Source organism: Rana temporaria, chromosome 8 (genome assembly GCF_905171775.1).
Source record: "Rana temporaria chromosome 8, aRanTem1.1, whole genome shotgun sequence".
NCBI lineage: Eukaryota > Metazoa > Chordata > Amphibia > Anura > Ranidae > Rana > Rana temporaria.
In genome coordinates, this window is record NC_053496.1 from 168493209 (window position 1) to 168513691 (window position 20483).

Consider the following 20483-nt stretch of genomic DNA (forward strand, 5'->3'; position numbering starts at 1 on the left):
CAGCCCTAAACCTTTCATCTGATTTCTAAATTGCTGCATTTGTAAATTCCAAACGCCAATATAAAGGAATAGTAGTGGTTAAAAAAAGCACTCGTGGGTTTAACCAATCTTGTTTTTTTGTGCAAGTCTCCTTTAAGGGGGCGTGACAAGGGGTGTATCCTATGTCTGCTTGCTTTTGCTGATAGGTGTCCCTCATTCCCATCTCAAAAAGTTGGGAGGTGTGGTCATACACAGGAAAATCCAAACTAGTAAAGCAGGGCAGATGGCCGGGCGGGCGGGCAGACAGCTCAATCAGGACAACACAGGTATCATTCGCTATCACAAGCAAAGGACTGAGCGATTGGCTTGCTTATATCAGGTGACTAACCACATCAATCACCTAGCAGGTGGACACAGACAGGGAGAATGCAATAGCCAAAACTCGGATGCTGGAATTGGGAGCTGGAGAACTTAAGTGATCCTGACACAGACTCTGCCACTCTCCTCATTAGCAGGGACGGAGGTACCGTATTTATCGCGGTATAACGCGCTCCCGCGTATACCGCGCACCCCTAAAGTGACCCTGAATCCTGTGGAAAAAAACGTTTTTTTTTGTACTTACAGTTTTGGTGTCTTGCACGGCGTCCATCGGCGGCCTCGTCGGGTCCAGCGTCCTTCTGCGGCTTCGGGTGTCCTCTTCGGCGGGTCCGGCGTCCTTCTGCGGCTTCGGGTGTCCTTCTGCGGCTTCGGGTGTCCTTCTGCGGCGGGTCCGGTGTCCTCTTCGGCGGGTCCGGTGTCCTCTTCGGCGGGTCCGGTGTCCTCTTCGGCGGCGTCCTCGCTCGTTTCCCGCGCCGAGTTTTGAACACTGCGCCGACCTATACCGAGCACAGTACACTCGGGTATAGTCGGCAGTCTCGGCAACTTCCGCGCTCACGTCCTGGACGTACAGGACGTCAGCGTGGGTAGCCGAGCATTGCCGACAATACACGAGTGTCAGAGCACTCTGACACTCGTGTACTGTCGGCAATGCTCGGGTACCGGCGCTGACGTCCATTTTGCCCTGATTTTCAGGGCAAAAAAGTGCGCGGTATACGCCGATAAATACGGTATCTTTGAGTATTTTGTTTTTGGTTAGACTGCAGTTGCAAAAAACCCAATTTACTGTGTATAAAAGGGTTATTGGATCATGAGATTTATCTCTATTTATAGGACAGTTTACACTTCTCACACAGCGCTTATTAAATAATGTACTTATTTATTTAAAGAGTGAATTGTTCACATCTGTCCCAGCACCCTAGTAGATCTTTCCACTTTGGTTCTCTTTCACACGATCGGACTGCTCAGGTCCGCCTGTCAGTTTTTGACAGCGGACCTGAACCGCCGCTCCATGCAGTCCTATGGAGCGTTGGATGCCAGCGGAGACATGGGGCTGGATTCAGAAAGATCAGCGGATCTTTCTGCTGGCGTAACGTAGCTCAGATACGTTACGCCGCCGTAACTTTGGGCGCAAGTTCCGTATGCAGAAAGAACTTGCGCCCTTAGTTACGGCGGCGTAACGTATGTGTGGCGGCGTAAGCCCGCCTAATTCAAATGGGGATGATGTGGGCGTGTTTTATGTAAATACACTGTGACCCCACGTATTTGACGTTTTTTACGAACGGCGCATGCTCGAAATTACGCCGCAAAGCCTCATTGGTTTCGACGTGAACGTAACTTACGCAAAGCCCTATTCGCGAACGACTAACGCAAACAACGTAAACATTTTAAAACTCGGCGCGGGAACGACGTCCATACTTAACTTAAATTAGCTACGCCTCATATAGCAGGGGTAACTTTACGCCGGAAAAAGCCTAACGTAAACGACGTAAAAAAATGCGCCGGCGGGACGTAGGTTTCTCAATTGGCGTAAATACCTAATTAGCATATTCTTCGCGGAACTATACGGAAGCGCCACCTATTGGCCAGCGTAAATATGCAGCCTAAGATACAACGGTGTAAGACACTTACGCCGGTCGGATCTTAGGGAAATCTATGCGTAACTGATTCTCTGAATCAGTCGCATAGATAAGACGGCCCGCACTCAGAGATACGACAGCGTATCTGGAGATACGCCGTTGTATCTGAATCCGGGCCATGCTGTCCATTTTCATCAGATCTCTCCATAGGAGACAGCGGCGCTGCACAAGCCCCTCCCCGCTCAGTGAGCAGAGAGGAGCTTGTCATCCGCCGGCTCCACGTAGCGACGGAGTCCGCCTCGTGTGAAAGGAGCCTTAATCTTTTATTATCTAATTTCTTTAACCCAGTGGTCTCCAAACTGTGCCTGCAAGCCGGATGTGGCCCTTTGCTTGCCTTTATTTGGCCCCTGGGGCACCATGCCATTCACTGGCGCCAATGATGGGACACTATTCCTCCCACAGACACCAATGATGGAGCACTATTCCTCCCACAGGCACCAATGATGGAGCATCACTCCTCCCACAGACACCAATGATGGAGCACTATTCCTCCCACAGGCACCAATGATGGAGCACTATTCCTCCCACAGACACCAATGATGGAGCTCTATTCCTCCCATAGGCACCAATGATGGAGCACCACTCCTCCCACACACTGATGGAGCACCATTCCTCCTACAGGCACCAATGACGGAGCACCATTCCTCCTACAGGCACCAATAACGGGGAACCATTACTTCCACAGGCACCAATGATGGCGTGCCATTCCACCCACAGGCACCAATGATGGGGCACCATTCCTCCTACAGGCACTAATGAATGACTTGTATAGCGCTACACATGCGAACTGAATCGCCTCTAGGTGCTTTTTCCAGCCAGTGTCTGCTTGGCTGGTGCTGTCATTTTACCCCGTAGGATCTCGACACGCTTGGGACACACAGTCATACACATATATATACTGGGCCAATTTGGACAAGATCCAATTTACCTACCAGCATGTCTTTGGAGTGTGGGAGGAAACCAGAGTACCCGGAGGAAACCCACGCAGGCACAGGGAGAACATGCAAACTCCAGGCAGATGGTGTCGTGGTCGGGATTCGAACCAGCGACCCTTTTGCTGCTAGGCGAAAGTGCTTTCACTACACCACTGCTGTGCTGCCAGGCACTAATGATGAGGTACTATTCCTCCCATAGGCACTATTGATGGGGCACCATTCCTTTCACAGGCACCAATGATGGGGCATCATTCCTACCTTGAATATCCTACCTTGTAGGGGATTAGCTCGGTAGCGGGGGGGTGTGACCCCCTGGATGGGTTCACTACACACGGAACGATGCAGAGAAACAGCCGAAGACGGTTGAAAACAAAGAATTTGGCTTATTCTTCCATCTTGCTGGAAACAAGTGCAAGCATCCAAACAGCATAAACAAAATCAAACACAAAATAAACCCTAGCCACTTGGGGCGTCTACCTTCACCACACAGGAACCTATCTATGGAGTCTGGCACAGCCTACTGCTGAACAGACACTGCTGGTCATATAGCACAAAAACAAATAGTCTTTTGATTTTTATCACACAGAAAAATCAACAGCACCTCACCTCTTCAGAAGTATTTCTGATCACTGCTCTCCTTCACTCAGAAAGTCTCAGGATGCAGCAATCAGTAGTAATCCTCTGGATTACTTATAGAGGCCTTAATTGCCTCATTCTGAACAGCTGAAGTTTTTTCAACGCCCTTAAATCTTTCTGGCTGCTTCTGCAGCCGACACCTGATAATAATTGGTATATTGTCTAAACAAGGCAGAAATGTATCTCCCGTCTGTGACAACACCCACAGATTTACCTGACTTCCTGTCACAGTATATATACGTCACTTTAAAATTCATGCCGTGCTCGTGCCCCTGCCGCAAGCTCTGTGACCGCGCCCGCGGGACCCGTGGACTAGATGTCCACCGGTGTCCCGCGATCAGGTCACAGAGCTGCAGAACAGGGAGAGGCAAGTGTAAACAAGCATCTCCCTGTTCTGCCTAGTGACACTGTCACTGATCCTCTCATCGGGAACAGCGATCAGTGACTGGTCACTCGTAGCAAACGCCCCCTTACAGTTAGACGCACTCCCTAGGACACACTTAACCCCTTCAGTGCCACCTAGGGGTTAACCCCTTTACTGCCAGTGTCCTTTTCACAGTAATCCAATGCATTTTTATAGCACTGATCGCTGTAAAAATGACAATGGTCCCAAAAATGTGTCAAAAGTGTCCGATGTGTCCGCCATAAAGTCGCATTCACAATAAAAATTGCTGATCGCCGCCATTACTAGTAAAAAAAAAAAAAAATGCCATAAAACTATCCCCTATTTTGTAGACGCTATAACTTTTGCGCAATCCAATCAATATACGCTTATTGCATTTTTTTTTTTACGAATTTGCATAATTGAGGAGACCTCTGAGTGCTGATTGGAGGAATGGGAAGACCCCCCGCTGCACACAGCACACAGGAACCAGGAACGGAGCTGAGTCTGTCAAATGGGCTCACCGCCTTCCCTCCCTTCCACCACTGTTTTCAAATCAATCACTTGCCGCTTCTGATTTCTCACCTTTGATGTATTTTGAAAAATGTGAATAAAAAAATTCTTAAAAAAAAAAAAACTTTATTAACAAAGTGGTACATAATTGTAAAGTGAAAGGAAAATGATGCAGTGCATTACACTGCAGCATATCACACCAGTGCTGAAGTGTGAACGTGGGGACATAGGAAACAATTGTTTTCTGTTAGGTAGATTCAGTAAGAGTTAGGCCGACTTATCAGCAGAATCTACGCCGACGTATGTTTAAGCGTATGCTCAAACAGAGATACGCTTAAACATATCCAAGATACAACGGCTTGCGCCGTCCTATCTTAGATTGCAATTTTTCGGATGGCCGCTAGGTGGCGCTTCCATTGCGGTCGGCGTAGATTATGTAAATGAGTCTGTACGCCGATTCACGAACGTACGCCCGGCCGCCGCAGTCGATTTACGCCGTTTCCGTAAGGCCTTAGGAGGCCTAAAGTTATTCCACCTATTAGGTGGAATAACAATGTTAAAGTATGGCCGCCGTTCCCGCCGCGAGGTTCGAATTTTTTACGTCGTTTGCGTAAGTCGTCCGCGAATCGGGAGTTACGTAGTTTACGTCCACGTCGAAATTAATAGGCCCGTACGGCGTACTTAGCCGCAATGCGCACTGGGAAATGTAGGCGCCCGGCACATGTGCAGTAGCCGAAAAACGTCAAAAACGTGAGGTCAAGCCTCATTACCATTAAACACGCCCCCCTCCAACCCATTTGAATTAGGCGCCCTTACGCCCGCCGCGTTTACACTACGCCGCCCTAAGTAAGGAGGCAAGTACTTTGAGAATACAGTACTTGCCTCTCTTACTTAAGGCGGCGTAGTGTAAACACGCTAGGCTACGCCGCCGCAAATTATCGCGCCCCTACCTGAATCTACCTATGTGTGTCCTAGTGATGATCTGCGGAAAAATCCAGATCACTGGATGGAACCATGGCATGCTATGGGGGAACACAGAAATCTGAGGCCCCGTACTCACGACCAAACATGTCTGCTGAAACTGGTCCGCAGACCAGTTTCAGCAGACATGTTTGGCCGTGTGTTGGCCCGAGCGGACCATTTTCGGGCCGATCGGACAGGTTTCCAGCGGATAACTGTTTCCTGGACTTGCTTTAAAACAGTCCGCTGGAAACCTGTCCGCCCGGACATGTACGGTCGTCTGTACAGACCTACCGTACATGTCCTGCCGCCTGCATCCCTCGCATGCGTCGAATGACTTCGACGCATGCGTGGAAGCATTTTAAAGGCGGGCCGCCCACGTCGCCGCGTCATTGTCGCGGCGACACCGCGTCATCGACGCGGCGACACCGCGGACACGCCCCGCGTAATGTTTACGCGCGGACTTCTGTTCGATGGTGTGTATAGCCATCGAACAGAAGTCCCCGGGCAGTCCCCGGCGAGACATGTCCGATGGAAACGGTCTGCAGACCGTTTTCATCGGACATGTCCTGCCGTGAGTACTAGGCCTGACTCTCATGGAATGGTGCCAAACTTTGGTACTTAAAAATCTCCATAGGTGACGCTTTAAAAAATTTTACAGGTTACTATTTTCGAGTTACAGAGGAGGTCTAGTGCTAGAATGGTTGCACACGCTCTAACGCACGCGACGATACCTCACATGTGGGTTTTGAACGGCGTTTACATATGTGGGCGGGACTTGCATGCGTGTTCGCTTCTGCGTGCGAGATAACGGGGACAGGGGCAATTTGATAAAAAAAATATATATTTTTTTTTACTTAATTTTTTTTATTTTTACACTTTATTTTACATTTTGATCACTTTTATTCTTATTACAAGGAATGTAAACATCCCTTGTAATGGGAATCACTGTGACAGGTCCTCTTTATGGAGAGGTGTGGGGTCAATATCCACATCTCTCCTCCAGGCTTACAAGCATAAAATCGGTGAAAAAAAAAAATCACCGATCACATGCCGACAGCCGCGATTGCGATTGCGTTTATAGCGCAAAAAATAATAATAAATAATAAATAAAAACCGCAGAGGTGATCAAATGCCACCAAAAGAAAGCTCTATTTGTGGGGAAAAAAGGACGCCAATTTTGTTTGGGAGCCACGTCGCACGACCGCGCAATTGTCAGTTAAATGACGCAGTGCCGACTCGCAAAAAGTGGCAAGGTCTTTGACCACCAAAATGGTCCGGGGCTGAAGCCTTTCATATTGAATACGGAAAAAAAGTGTGTGTAAGTATATACATATATATTATTTTTACCTCATTCAATAATAATACGTTAACTACTATCATATGATATGAATTATCTTGTTTCACAATAAGCTGCCTGCCTGTCCTATCCTCAGTACACTCCTGCCACTTCCGCTCTGTGGCTCCCACACTTCCGGTCTTTGCGTTCCACAGCTTCGAAGCCTCTTCCGGGTTGTTATAGTGACCTCCTCTCCTGTAAGAACTTCTCTCGCCGTTGTTTGGCAACCATTTTGTTGTCGCCCATATCTTCTATGTTCTTCAGGCAGAGAATTTCACTTACTGGACTAGAGATAGATAAGGAGGGTCAACGGTTTGCAATACATTTTTACTTTTCTCTGGTAACGTCACAATGTTTCTAAGAGTTCTGTGTTTTTATACACCGAAAATGAAAAGTGTCCTCACTGCTGTAGGCGGCCATTTTGCTGTATCCCAAAAAGATTTGAAGGACTGGGAATTTCCTGTGGGGGATGTAGGATTGAAGAGAGTGTGTACCCAGTGAGAAGGAGGTAATAATGTCTTCTTATTATAAGAGAAGGGGGTCCCAGCACTCTGGATGGTGGGGTTGGTCATGTGATGTTGTGGGTCAGGTCACGTGTCCTCTGTAGTCAGGGGGCAGCAGGGCTCTGCTCTTAGTCTCCAGTGTATTGGGGTCTCTATAGATAAATATCATTATAGAGGGATTTATGGCTGTTCATGACTCATAAATGGTGGTTTGTCGTACATGAAGCACCTAAAAGGCACATAGCGCAGGAACTTTTAGACATGGCGGGGTGCTGGTATGTTGAAGAATACACTGTGCCACCTCACCATTTCGCCCCCTCGCTTATCTTTTCGCACTGCGCCCCCTCGCGTATCATTTTGCACTGCGCCCCCCTCGCGTATCATTTCCGCACTGCATCCCCTCGCGTATCATTTCCGCACTGCACCCCCTCGCTTATCTTTTCGCAGTGCGCCCCCTCGCGTATCATTTCGCTGTGTGCCCCCTCGCGTATCATTTCGCTGTGTGCCCCCTCGCGTATCATTTCGCATTGCGCCTTGTCGCGTATCATTTCGCACTGCGCCTACTTGCGTATCGCCACCCCGCATATCACCTTGCACTACGCCAACCCACATTTCACCTCGCACTACGCCACCCCACATATAACCTTGCACCCCGCATAGTGCGAGGTGATATGCAAACATGATATCTTTAGATCCGCGTAATCTCATTTACGATACGCCGCCGCAAGTTTTTGTGTCAAGTGCTTTATTCAGAAAGCACTTGCCTGTAAATTTGCGGCGGCGTATCGTAAACCCCCCGGCGGAATTCAAATTCCGCGGGTAGGGGGCGTGTAAAATTTTAATCAGGCGCGTCCCCGCGCCGAACGAACTGCGCCGTCCGCCAAATTTCCCAGCGTGTATTGCTCTAAATGACGTCGCTAGGACGTCATTGGGTTTCGACGTGAACGTAAATTCCGTCCATCCGTATTCGCAAACGACGTAAAAAATTAAAAATTCGACCCGGGAACGACGGCCATACTTAACATAGGATACGCCGCATATAGCAGGGGTAACTACACGCCGGAAAAAGCCGAACGCAAACGACATAAAAAAAAGCGCCGGGCGGTCGTTTGTTTCTGAATCGGCGTAACTCCTCATTTGCATATTCCTTGCGTGAACAAACGGAAGCGCCACCTAGCGGCCAGCGTGAGATTGCAGCCTAAGATCCGACGATGTAAGTCACTTACACCTGTCGGATCTTAGGGAGATCTATGTGTAACCTGATTCTATGAATCAGGCGCATAGATACGACGGCCGGACTCAGAGATACGATGGCGTATCTTCTTTCTGAATCCGGCCCACTGAGTCTTAAAAACGGGCAAGGTCCTTAAGTGTTTAAATATAAAATTTTGAGCATAAAATAACATACACTTCATTTTTAGTCCCAGAAGTAATAAAATGTCACCACCCAGCCTGTCTACCTCGTCCAATCAGAGAAGGTTTTGTGTTCATTGAATGGCAGCAGTGCCAAGCAAGCAATCCTCTGTGGGTACTATGCAAAAGGGCAGCTGATCAGCATTCAAAAATCACTATCACTGTATTTGAGGCGAATACTACAGTGATTTGCAGAATCCTCTGGGATTGGTCAGTTATGAGATTACTTACTTGTATTGATCCAAGCTGGACCAATACAAATGTACAATAAAAAGCATTCCTAAATTTCAGCCCTAAAGGACACTCCTTCGGCAGCAGCTCAGCTTTCATGGTGCCATCAGAGAGCCGGTATTCTTTACACCGCTCAGTCCGGGCATAGTAAGACTATTGTGTCATTACTCTTCAGTATGAGGACTTTCCCCATCTTTTTTTCTTCTGGGTTATTTAGTGGAATCTAAACGTATGTCTGTTTGATGTTTCTATGTTTTTTTTTTTGTTTCAGCCATCAAGATTGTTAAACTTTGGTTGAATGCAAAACCATTTACAAGGAAAGGCCATTAATGACTTACCGAGGATGGAAAAAGAGCAGGGTCACATGTCCGAGAGGATATTAAACCTCACCCTGGAGATCATCTACCTGCTGACCGGAGAGGTGAGGAGGATTCTGGGAGGTCACATGACATCACTCTTATCTCTATTAATAAAACACAGAGCTGACCGGAGAGGTGAGGAGGATTCTGGGAGGTCACATGACATCCCTCTTATCTCTATTAATAAAACACAGAGCTGACCGGAGAGGTGAGGAGGATTCTGGGAGGTCACATGACATCCCTCTTATCTCTATTAACCACTTAAGCTCCGGACCAATACGCTGTCTAAAGACCAGAGGTGTTTTTACAATTTGGCAATGCGCTGCTTTAACTGGTAATTGCGCGGTCATGCAATGTTGTACCGAAACGAAACTTGCGTCCTTTTCTTCCCACAAATAGAGCTTTATTTTGATGGTATTTGATCGCCTCTGCGATTTTTATTTTTTGCGATATAAACGCAAAAAGACCGTAAATTTTGAAAAAAAATGATTTTTCTTATAACAAAAAGTAAAAAAAATCGAATAAACTAAATTTTAGTCAAACATTTAGGCCAAAATGTATTCAGCCACATGTCTTTAGTAAAAAAAATCGCAATAAGCGTATATTTATTGGTTTTCGCAAAAGTTATAGCGTCTACAAACTAGGGTACATTTTCTGGAATTTACACAGCTTTTATTTTATGACTGCCTATCTCATTTCTTGAGGTGCTAAAATGGCAAGGCAGTACAAAACCCCCCCAAATGACCCCATTTTGGAAAGTAGACACCCCAAGGAAACTGCTGAGAGGCATGTTGAGTCCATTGAATATTTAATTTTTTTGTCCCAAGTGATTGAATAATGACGAAAAAAAAAAAAAAAAAAAAATGTTTACAAAAAGTTGTCACTAAATGATATATTTCTCACACATGCCATGGTTATATGTGGAATTGCACCCCAAAATACATTCTGCTGCTTCTCCTGAGTACGGGGATACCACATGTGTGGGACTTTTTGGGAGCCTAGCCGCATACGGGGCCCCAAAACCCAAGCACCGCCTTCAGCATTTCTAAGGGCACAAATTTTTGATTTCACTCCTCACTACCTATCAAGGTTTCGAAGGCCATAAAATGCCAAAATAGCAAAAAAAAAAACCAAATGACCCCATTTTGGAAAGTAGACACCCTAAGCTATTTGCTGAGAGGCATGTCGAGTCCATGGAATATTTTATATTTTGACTCAAGTTGCGGGAATATGACAAACTGATTTTTTTTTGCACAAAGTTGTCACTAAATGATATATTGCTCACACATGCCATAGTTATATGTGGAATTGCACCCCAAAAGACATTCTGCTGCTTCTCCCGAGTACGGGGATACCACATATGTGGGACTTTTTGTGAGCCTAGCCACGTACGGGGCCCCGAAAACAAAGCACCGCCTTCAAGATTTCTAAGGGCATACATTTTTGATTTCACTCCTCACTACCTATCACTACCTATCACAGTTTTGAAGGCCATAAAATGCCAAGATGTCACACAACCCCCCCAAATGACCCCATTTTGGAAAGAAGACACCCCAAGCTATTTGCTGAGAGGCATGTTGAGTCCATGGAATATTTAATTTTATGGCCCCAAGTGATTGAATAATGACCAAAAAAAAAAAAAAAAAATTTTTTACAAAACGTTGTCACTAAATGATATATTTCTCACATATGCCATGGGCATATGTGGAATTGCACCCCAAAATACATTCTGCTGCTTCTCCTGAGTACGGGGATACCACATGTGTGGGTCTTTTTGGGAGCCTAGCCGCGTACGGGACCCCGAAAACCAATCACCGCCTTCAGGATTTCTAAGGGCATAAATTTTTGATTTCACTCCTCACTACCTATCACAGTTTCGAAGGCAATAAAATGCCAAAACAGCACAAAACCCCCCCAAATGACCCCATTTTGGAAAGTAGACACCCCAAGCTATTTGCTGAGAGGCATGTTGAGTCCATGGAATATTTAATTTTTTTGCCCCAAGTCACTGAATAATGACCAAAAAAAAAAAAATACAAAACGTTGTCACTAAATGATATATTTCTCACACATGCCACGGTTATATGTGGAATTGCACCCCAAAATACATTCTGCTGCTTCTCCTGAGTACGGGGATACCACATGTGTGGGACTTTTTGGGAGCCTAGCCGCGTACGGGGCCCCGAAAACCAAGCACTGCCTTCAAGATTTGTGTGAGTGAAATCAAAAATTTATGTCCTTAGAAATCTTGAAGGCGGTGCTTGGTTTTCGGGGTCTCATACGCGGCTAGGCTCCCAAAAAGTCCCACACATGTGGTATCCCCGTACTCAGGAGAAGTAGCAGAATGTATTTTGGGGTGCAATTCCACATATAACCATGGCATGTGTGAGAAATATATCATTTAGTGACAATGTTTTGTACATTTTTTTATTTTAATTTTTTTTGGTCATGATTCAATCACTTGGGGCAAAAAAATTAAATATTCCATGGACTCAACATGCCTCTCAGCAAATAGCTTGGGGTGTCTACTTTCCAAAATGGGGTCATTTGGGGGTTTTTTGTGCTATTTTGGCATTTTATGGCCTTCGAAACTGTGATAGGTAGTGAGGAGTGAAATCAAAAATTTGCGCCCTTAGAAATGCTGAAGGCGGTGCTTGGTTTTCGGGGTCCCGTACGCGGCTAGGCTCCCAAAAAGTCCCAAACATGTGGTATCCCCGTACTCAGGAGAAGCAGCAGAATGTATTTTAGGGTGCAACTCCACATATAACCATGGCATGTGTGAGCAATATATCATTTAGTGACACATTTTTCTTTTTTTTTTTTTTTTTTTCTCATTATTCAATCACTTTGGACAAAAAAAAAAAAAAATCAATGGACTCAACATGCCTCTCAGCAGTTTCCTTGGGGTGTCTTCTTTCCAAAATGGGGTCATTTGGGTTTTTTTTGTGCTATTTTGGCATTTTATGGCCTTCGAAACTGTGATAGGTAGTGAGGAGTGAAATCAAAAATTTACACCCTTAGAAAGCCTGAAGGCGGTGATTGGTTTTTGGGGTCCCGTACGCGGCTAGGCTCCCAAAAAGTCTCACACATGTGGTATCCCCGTACTCAGGAGAAGCAGCAGAATGCATTTTGGGGTGTAATTCCACATATGCCCATGGCATGTTTGAGCAATATATCATTTAGTGACAACTTTGCGCAAAAAAAAAAATATATATATATATATATTTATATTTCCCGCAACTTGGGTCAAAATCTAAAATATTCCATGGACTTAAGATGCCTCTCAGCAAATAGCTTGGGGTGTCTACTTTCCAAAATGGGGTCATTTGGGGGGGTTTTCAATTGTCCTGGCATTTTATGCACAACAATTAGAAGCTTATGTCACACATCACCCACTCTTCTAACCACTTGAAGAAAAAGCCCTTTCTGACACTGTTTGTTTACATAAAAACATATTATTTTTTTGCAAGAAAGTAAAGTTGAACCCCCAAACATTATATATTTTTTTAAAGCAAAGGCCCTACAGATTAAAATGGTAGGTGTTGCAAAAAAAATTTCCACACAGTATTTGCGCAGCGTTTTTTCAAACGCATTTTTTGGGGAAAAAATACACTTTTTTTTATTTTAAAGCACTAAAACACACTATATTGCCCAAATTATTGATGAAATAAAAATTATGATCTTAGGCCGAGTACATGGATACCAAACACGACATACTTTAAAATTGCGCACAAACGCGCAGTGGCGACAAACTACATACATTTTTAAAAGCCTTTAAAAGCCTTTACAGGTTACCACATTAGATTTACAGAGTAGGTCTACTGCTAAAATGACTGCCCTCGATCTGCCCTTCGCGGTGATACCTCACATGCATGGTGCAATTGCTGTTTACATATGACTCCAGACCGACGCTTGCGTTCGTCTTTGCGCAAGAGCAGGGGGGGACAGGGATGCTTTTTTTTATTTTTTTATTTTTTTATATATTTATTTCGCTTTTTTTATTTTATTTGTTAACTGTTCCTTCCATTTATTTATTTTTTTACCATTTTTATTGTTATCTCAGGGAATGTAAATATCCCTTATGATAGCAATAGTTAGTGACAGGTACTCTTTTTTTTTTTTAAATGGGGTCTATTAGACCCTAGATCTTTCCTCTGCCCTCAAAGCATCTGACCACACCAAGATCGGTGTGATAAAATGCTTTCCCATATTCTCAATGGCGCCGTTTATATCTGGGGGGGGGGACATTCCCTCCCACTGAATGTAAAAGCAGTCTAGAGGCTAATTAGCCGCTAGGACTGCTTTTACATGAAAGCCGACCGCTGGCTGAAAAGAATGATACCAAGATGATGCCTAAACCCGCAGGCATCATTCTGGTATAACCATTCAAAGTCCTGCAACATACCAGTACGTTGATGGTTCTTGTTGGACATGTATTGTAATCTTTTTTTTTTTCATGCAGTCTGTTGGCTGAACAAAAAAAAGATTGATCGGTGGGTATGCCCACCATTAGAATACCTCCCTTCATCCACCCACTTCTAATGATGGGCATACATGCACCATTTATATATGCCGAAGCATGGGGGCATCCTCCCGCAAAAAAGTTATGCCGCGTACGGTCGGACTTTTCTATGCCGCGTACACACGGTCGGACTTTTCTATGCCGTGTACACATGGTCAGACTTTTCCACAGGAAAGCCTCCGTAGGAATGTCAACCGTATGTACGCGGCATTAGGAGCAAAATCGCTCCTCCGCCCCTAATGCCCCCATGCTCCGGCATATATGCTCTTTTTTGAACTGTAGTGGTGAAATCACCTCCTACAGCATTGGAGTCGCGGCTTTATATATCGTGGGAGCAAACACTGTTGCTGTCACGCTAAATAAATCCGCACTGCAACTGAATGGCGTACCTGCTAAGCAAATGATGGTTAACATTAAAACAAAGTAACATTCCAGTATAACAGTAAGATCATACCATACCTGCAAAGCAAATACCTATAAAAAAACATAGTAAAAAATAAAACATTTTTTAACGCAACCTGTGCCTAAAATATATATATATGCCAAAGCATGGGGGCATCCTCCCGCAAAAAAGTTATGCCGCGTACGGTCGGACTTTTCTATGCCGCGTACACACGGTCGGACTTTTCTATGCCGTGTACACATGGTCAGACTTTTCCACGGGAAAGCCTCCGTAGGAATGTCAACCGTATGTACGCGGCATTAGGAGCAAAATCGCTCCTCCGCCCCTGCTGCCCGCATGCTTCGGCATATATGCTCTTTTTTTTAACTGTGGTGGTGAAATCACCTCCTACAGCACTGGAGTCGTGGCTTTATATATCGTGGGAGCAAACGCTGTTGCTGTCAAGATAAATAAGTCCGCGCAACAGCTGAATGGCGTACCTGAAAACAGTAAAATAAATTACATACCTGAAAAGCAAGCATGAAAAAACATAACAACAATAAAACTTTGCAGAATAGAATACAGTAAAAAAGAGCAGAACAATAGAGAGAGAATAGAGAGGGAGAGAACAATAAAACGACAACTATTTTTGGTTTTTTTATTTTATATTTTTTTTGTGTGTTTTTATTTTTTACTTTTTTTTTTTTTTTTTTTAACACTTTTTTTTGTAACTGTGAACTGTAACTTCAACTTTTCGGTTCCAGGTTTGGGTCTCTCAAAATGCGATGGCATCTTGGGAGACCCTGTGTGAGTGTGCCTAGCCTGTGAAATGTTTCACCCTACACTAATAATTAACGTGTGTGTGGAAGCGTTCAAAACATTCACCAATACAAAGACCAGGATTGCCAGGACATTTGGGACAAAAATAACGGGTGTCACGCCTAAATCCGCGCTTGGTACAGACACGACATTTTCTTTGGGGGGCTCGTTGGGTAGGGGTACTCGGGAGGACATAAGAAAAATGCCTCTCATGCAGTCGGCTTACTGCATTTGGTAGGAGATGGTGAGGTACAATACCGCCTGGATACAGGAGTTCTGTGATGATATCCCTCTGGAATTGAAGGAAGGATTCATTCCGTCCTGAAGCTCTGTATACGACATGAGCATTCAGTAGAGCCAATTGAAATAAATGTAGAGACACTTTTTTGTACCAGCGTCTCGTCTTACGGGCAATATGATACGGCGCCATCAACTGGTCGTTGAGGTCCACCCCTCCCATATTAAGGTTATATTCGTGGACACAGAGGGGTTTCTCCACAACACCAGTCGCCGTACGAATTTGGACTGTCGTGTCTGCGTGAAGGGTGGTAAGAACGAAAACATTCCTATTGTCCCGCCACTTCACAGCGAGCAAATTTTTACATCTGCAGCAGGCTCTCGCCCCCGGCCTAACACGGGCATCTACAAGCCGCTGGGGGAAGCCCCGGCGATTAGGTCGCACGGTGCCACATGCTCCAATCTGTTGATCAAATAAGTGGCTAAAAAGTGGCACGCTGCTGTAAAAATTGTCCACATACAAATGGTACCCCTTTCCGAATAAGGGTGACACCAAGTCCCAAACAATCTTGCCAGCGCTCCCCATGTAATCTGGGCATCCTTCCGGCTCTACCTGACTATCTTTTCCCTCGTAAACCCTAAAGCTCCATGTGTAGCCTGTGGCCCTGTCACAGAGCTTATAGAGCTTGACCCCGTATCTGGCACGCTTGCTGGGAAGGAACTGTTTGAAAGACAAGCGGCCAGCAAATTTAATCAGGGACTCATCAACGCATACAACCTGCTGGGGATTAAACAAGGCTGCAAAACGTTCGTTGAAATGGTTTACGAGGGGCCGAATTTTGTAGAGCCGGTCAAATTCAGGGTCTCCACGTGGACGACAAAGTGCATTGTCACTGAAATGCAGGAACCGCAGGATCGCCTCGTATCGTCTCCTGGCCATGTGAGCAGAGAAAATGTACATATGGTCAATGGGATGTGTGGACCAATACATCCGCAATGACGGAAATTTGTGTATGCCCATGTTGAGGGTAAGGCCCAGAAAGGTCTTAAATTCGGAAACCTCGAGAGGTTTCCATTCTTTGGCAAGGCGAGACTGGGGGTTAGCGGCGATGTAAGTACCAGCATATAAATTGGTCTGGTCCACAATAGATCTATAGAGATCTTCCGTGAAATACAGCGAATAAAAATCAAGTGACATAAAGTTCGCTGTATCCACCTGAATACCGGGTTGGCCAGTGAATGGGGGAAGTACAGGTGCTGTAGAAGTGGTGGGGACCCAATCAGGATAGGCAAATTCTACAGGAAGGGCACTATGGGCACGACGGGCCTGTCTCTGTCTTTTTCTTGGTGGCAGCGGGACACTACTTGTGCTTGCCACATCGCCAGCTTCAACTGCACTTATGGGACTCGCCACGTCACCAAGTGTTACTGCAGTGCTGGATAAACGACCAGGGTGTACTAGGCCGCTGGTGCTTGCCAATTCACCAGAAGGAATAGCGGCGCTAGTACTGGATCTCTGCTCCATACGAGGGTCCTGCGGTTCTTGCTGCTCAACAACATCAGAATGGGATCGGGTACGCCTGGCCTTAGCAGGGACCTCAACTTCGTCGTGCGAGCTATCTGACATGGAGCCGCTGTCGTAAATGGGTTCATATTCTGAGCCAGAATCTGTCAGATGCGTGACCTCCTCCTCTTCACTATCTGACATGCACATGAACTCCAAGGCCTGCTTATCATTGTACCTTCGGTTTGCCATTTTGGACTCTAAATTTAGTGGTACAATGGTAAGGATTCACAGGTAAAAAAAGCACCTGACTATAGAAAAGCAAATGTAGAAAACGCTTCAAAAAAAACTGTAAGCGATCGCAGGGATCAGGCCTGTCTCTGCGAACGCTGCAGTTATGTGTCTTGTGTTTTGTAAGTGACAGTGATCGATCGATACTGCACTTGGGTGGGTTGGGCTGGGCAGAGGGGGAAAACGCAGGTGCTAGCGGGTATCTGGGCTGATTCCGCTAACAATGCGTTTTTGGGTACCCTAAACTGCTGGGTACGCTAGTATAGATCTGATCAGATCAGGTATCGATCCGTTCAGATCCTATACCACTAAGGGGGGTGTATGCTTAGCGAGTGGGTGTAAGCGGTACTGGCTCTAACCTAACGCTGCCTGGGGTGACGCAGACCCTGACTGGCGCTAAAATTAAATTTATATCACCCGCCGGGTGATCAGGGGGTTAAACCTATTGGGTTATATACGGCGGGTGCTCTGATGCTATAAACAGCAAACTAACCAACCAGCGTCAACCGTAACACTTATACGGTGATCACTGGTGAAAGGGTTAACTAGGGGGCAATCAGGGGGTTAAAACCTTTATTCGGTAATATATGGGGGTACCTAACGCTTTCTAAAAACCTGGTGGCGAACCTAAAATAACTAAATAACTAACTGGCTAACCACGTCACCAGTGACACTTATACAGTGATCAGTGGTGAAAGGGTTAACTCTAGGGGCAATCAGGGGTTAAAACCTTTATTTATGGGGGTACCTAACGCTATATAAACCTGGCGGCGAACCTCAAAAAAAACTAACTGCCTAGCGGCAACAGTGACACTAATACAGCGATCAGAAACCGATCGCTTAGTGACACTGGCAATAGGGGTGAAAGGGTTAACTCTAGGGGCAATCAGGGGTTAAAACCTTTATTTATGGGGGTACCTAACGCTATATAAACCTGGCGGCGAACCTCAAAAAAAACTAACTGCCTAGCGGCAACAGTGACACTAATACAGCGATCAGAAACCGATCGCTTAGTGACACTGGCAATAGGGGTGAAAGGGTTAACTCTAGGGGCAATCAGGGGTTAAAACCTTTATTTATGGGGGTACCTAACGCTATATAAACCTGGCGGCGAACCTCAAAAAAAACTAACTGCCTAGCGGCAACAGTGACACTAATGCAGCGATCAGAAACCGATCGCTTAGTGACACTGGCAATAGGGGTGAAAGGGTTAACTTTAGGGGCAATCAGGGGTTAAACCTTTATTGGGGGGGGGGTAGGGGGCTACCCTGGACCTAAAGGGGCCTAAACCTAACTGCCCTGACACTTTTTTCTGTCACACTGACACTAAAAGCAGTGATCAGAAAATAAATGATCACTGCAATCAGTGACACTGTGACAGGGGGTGATCTGGGGGTGCTGGGGGGGTGATCGGGGGGGGTTATGTGCCTATGTGTGCTGTGTCAGTGTGCTGTTGGTGCAACTCACAGTACTGACGTCTTCTCTCCTCTGGAATCAAACGAAAAGACCGCCAGAGGGGAGAAAACGTCACTTCCTCCCTGCCTGTGTTTACAGTTACACAGGCAGGGAGGGCTCTGCTGCAATCCGATTCGCCGAGGGAGATCGAGAGGGGACGGCTGGAAACCAGTAGCCGCCCCCTCCTCCCGGACCTCCCGTACACCGTTCCCGGCCGCCGCATGTACCGGAGGGGGTCCCGATCGGACCCCCGAACCGAGGTAAGGCGGGGACGTACCTATACGCCCATGTGCCTGTACGTGCCATATTGTGGACGTATATGTACATGCGGTGGTCGGGAACTGGTTAATAAAACACAGAGCTGACCGGAGAGGTGAGGAGGATTCTGTGAGGTCACATGACATCACTCTTATCTCTATTAATAAAATACAGACCTGACCGGAGAGGTGAGGAGGATTCTGTGAGGTCACATGACATCACTCTTATCTCTATGAATAAAACACAGACCTGACCGGAGAGATGAAGAGGATTCTGGGAGGTCACATGACATCACTCTTATCTCTAGAGGTGCAACGGATCAAAAAACTCAGAACGATTCGAATCGTTCCTCGGATCAGAGCCACGAATCGGATAATTTTTCGGATCACCACCATATATAGTCCCCACTGTAATATCCACATCTCCCCCCACTGTAATGTCCACATCTCCCCCCACTGTAATGTCCACATCCCCCAACCACTGTAATGTCCACATCTCCCCCCACTGTAATGTCCACATCTCCCCCCACTGTAATGTCTACATCTCCCCCACTGCAATGTCCACATCTCCCCCACTGCAATGTCCACATCTCCCCCCACTGCAATGTCCACATCTCCCCCCCCCCCCACTGTAATGTCCACATCTCCCCCCCACTGTAATGTCCACATCTCCCAACCACTGTAATTTCCACATCTCCCCCCCCCCACTGCAATGTCCACATCTCCCCCACTGCAATGTCCACATCTCCCCCACTGCAATGTCCACATCTCCCCCCATCTCCCCCACTGCAATGTCCACATCTCCCCCACTGCAATGTCCACATCTCCCCCACTGCAATGTCCACATCTCCCCCCATCTCTCCCACTGTAATGTCCACATCTCCCCCACTGCAATGTCCACATCTCCCCCCACTGCAATGTCCACATCTCCCCCCACTGCAATGTCCACATCTCCCCCCACTGCAATGTCCACATCTCCCCCACTGCAATGTCCACATCTCCCCCACTGTAATGTCCACATCTCCCCCACTGTAATGTCCACATCTCCCCCACTGCAATGTCCACATCTCCCCCACTGCAATGTCCACATCAGGGGCGATCAAAGGGTTAAATGTGTCCCTAGGGGGTGCTTGCTAACTGTGTGGGGGTTGCTCTGACTGGGTGAAGACAGAGATCCGTGTTCCTGCATAGCAGGAACATAAGATCTCCATCTTCTCCCCTGTCAGACCGGTGATCTGCCTTGTTAATGTCGTGGTTCTGCCTCCCTCGGGAACAATGGCGGGTGGCGGGCAGACATCGAGTCTGCCAGACCCACAGATTAGAATTCCCTGTGTCCAATCAGTGGCTATTACACGAAATGACAGGTACGTGATTTTACACAAGAGAGCCGACCTGCCGCAGTAAATATGTGGTAGGCGGTCGGCAAGTGGTTGAGACAACATAGACCTGACCGGAGAGGCGAGGAGGATTCTGACAGGCCACAAGACATCACAGACTTTAACCAGAGAAATTTTAAAGCATTTAAAATGTTTATGGTGTTATAACTATATGTTTGTGCTTCAACTATAGAATTATATAGCCTTCAAGTTATCGAATGGTTTGGTTGCAACCAACATGAAGAAGAGCCTCAGTGCAGACCCTCCATCTCAATCTCCGAAAAAGAATAATAAGAAGGTTGAAGAAGTCACCAGCGAGATCATTGAGCTGCTGACAGGAGAGGTGAGCGGTGCCGGGAATTCTGGGACATTATC

The 20483-nt window shown here is 46.3% G+C and overlaps 3 protein-coding genes across 8 annotated transcripts in view; 2 read left to right on the forward strand and 1 right to left on the reverse strand.

The window, feature by feature from the left end:
* Window positions 1–20483, reverse strand: part of LOC120909855 (zinc finger protein 436-like) — an 865309-nt gene that overhangs the window by 440276 nt on the left and 404550 nt on the right. The window lies entirely within an intron of this gene.
* LOC120909932 (zinc finger protein 239-like) overlaps window positions 1–20483 on the forward strand; it is a 350937-nt gene that overhangs the window by 320200 nt on the left and 10254 nt on the right. The gene's annotated exons all lie outside the window — the stretch shown is intronic.
* Window positions 6982–20483, forward strand: part of LOC120909904 (zinc finger protein OZF-like) — a 43128-nt gene continuing 29626 nt past the window's right edge. The window contains exons 1-3 of the mRNA XM_040321706.1: window positions 6982–7267; window positions 9178–9327; window positions 20302–20451. Coding sequence (XP_040177640.1) covers window positions 9205–9327; window positions 20302–20451 — 273 coding nt within the window. The 5' untranslated portion in view covers window positions 6982–7267; window positions 9178–9204. The remainder of the gene's footprint in view (window positions 7268–9177; window positions 9328–20301; window positions 20452–20483) is intronic.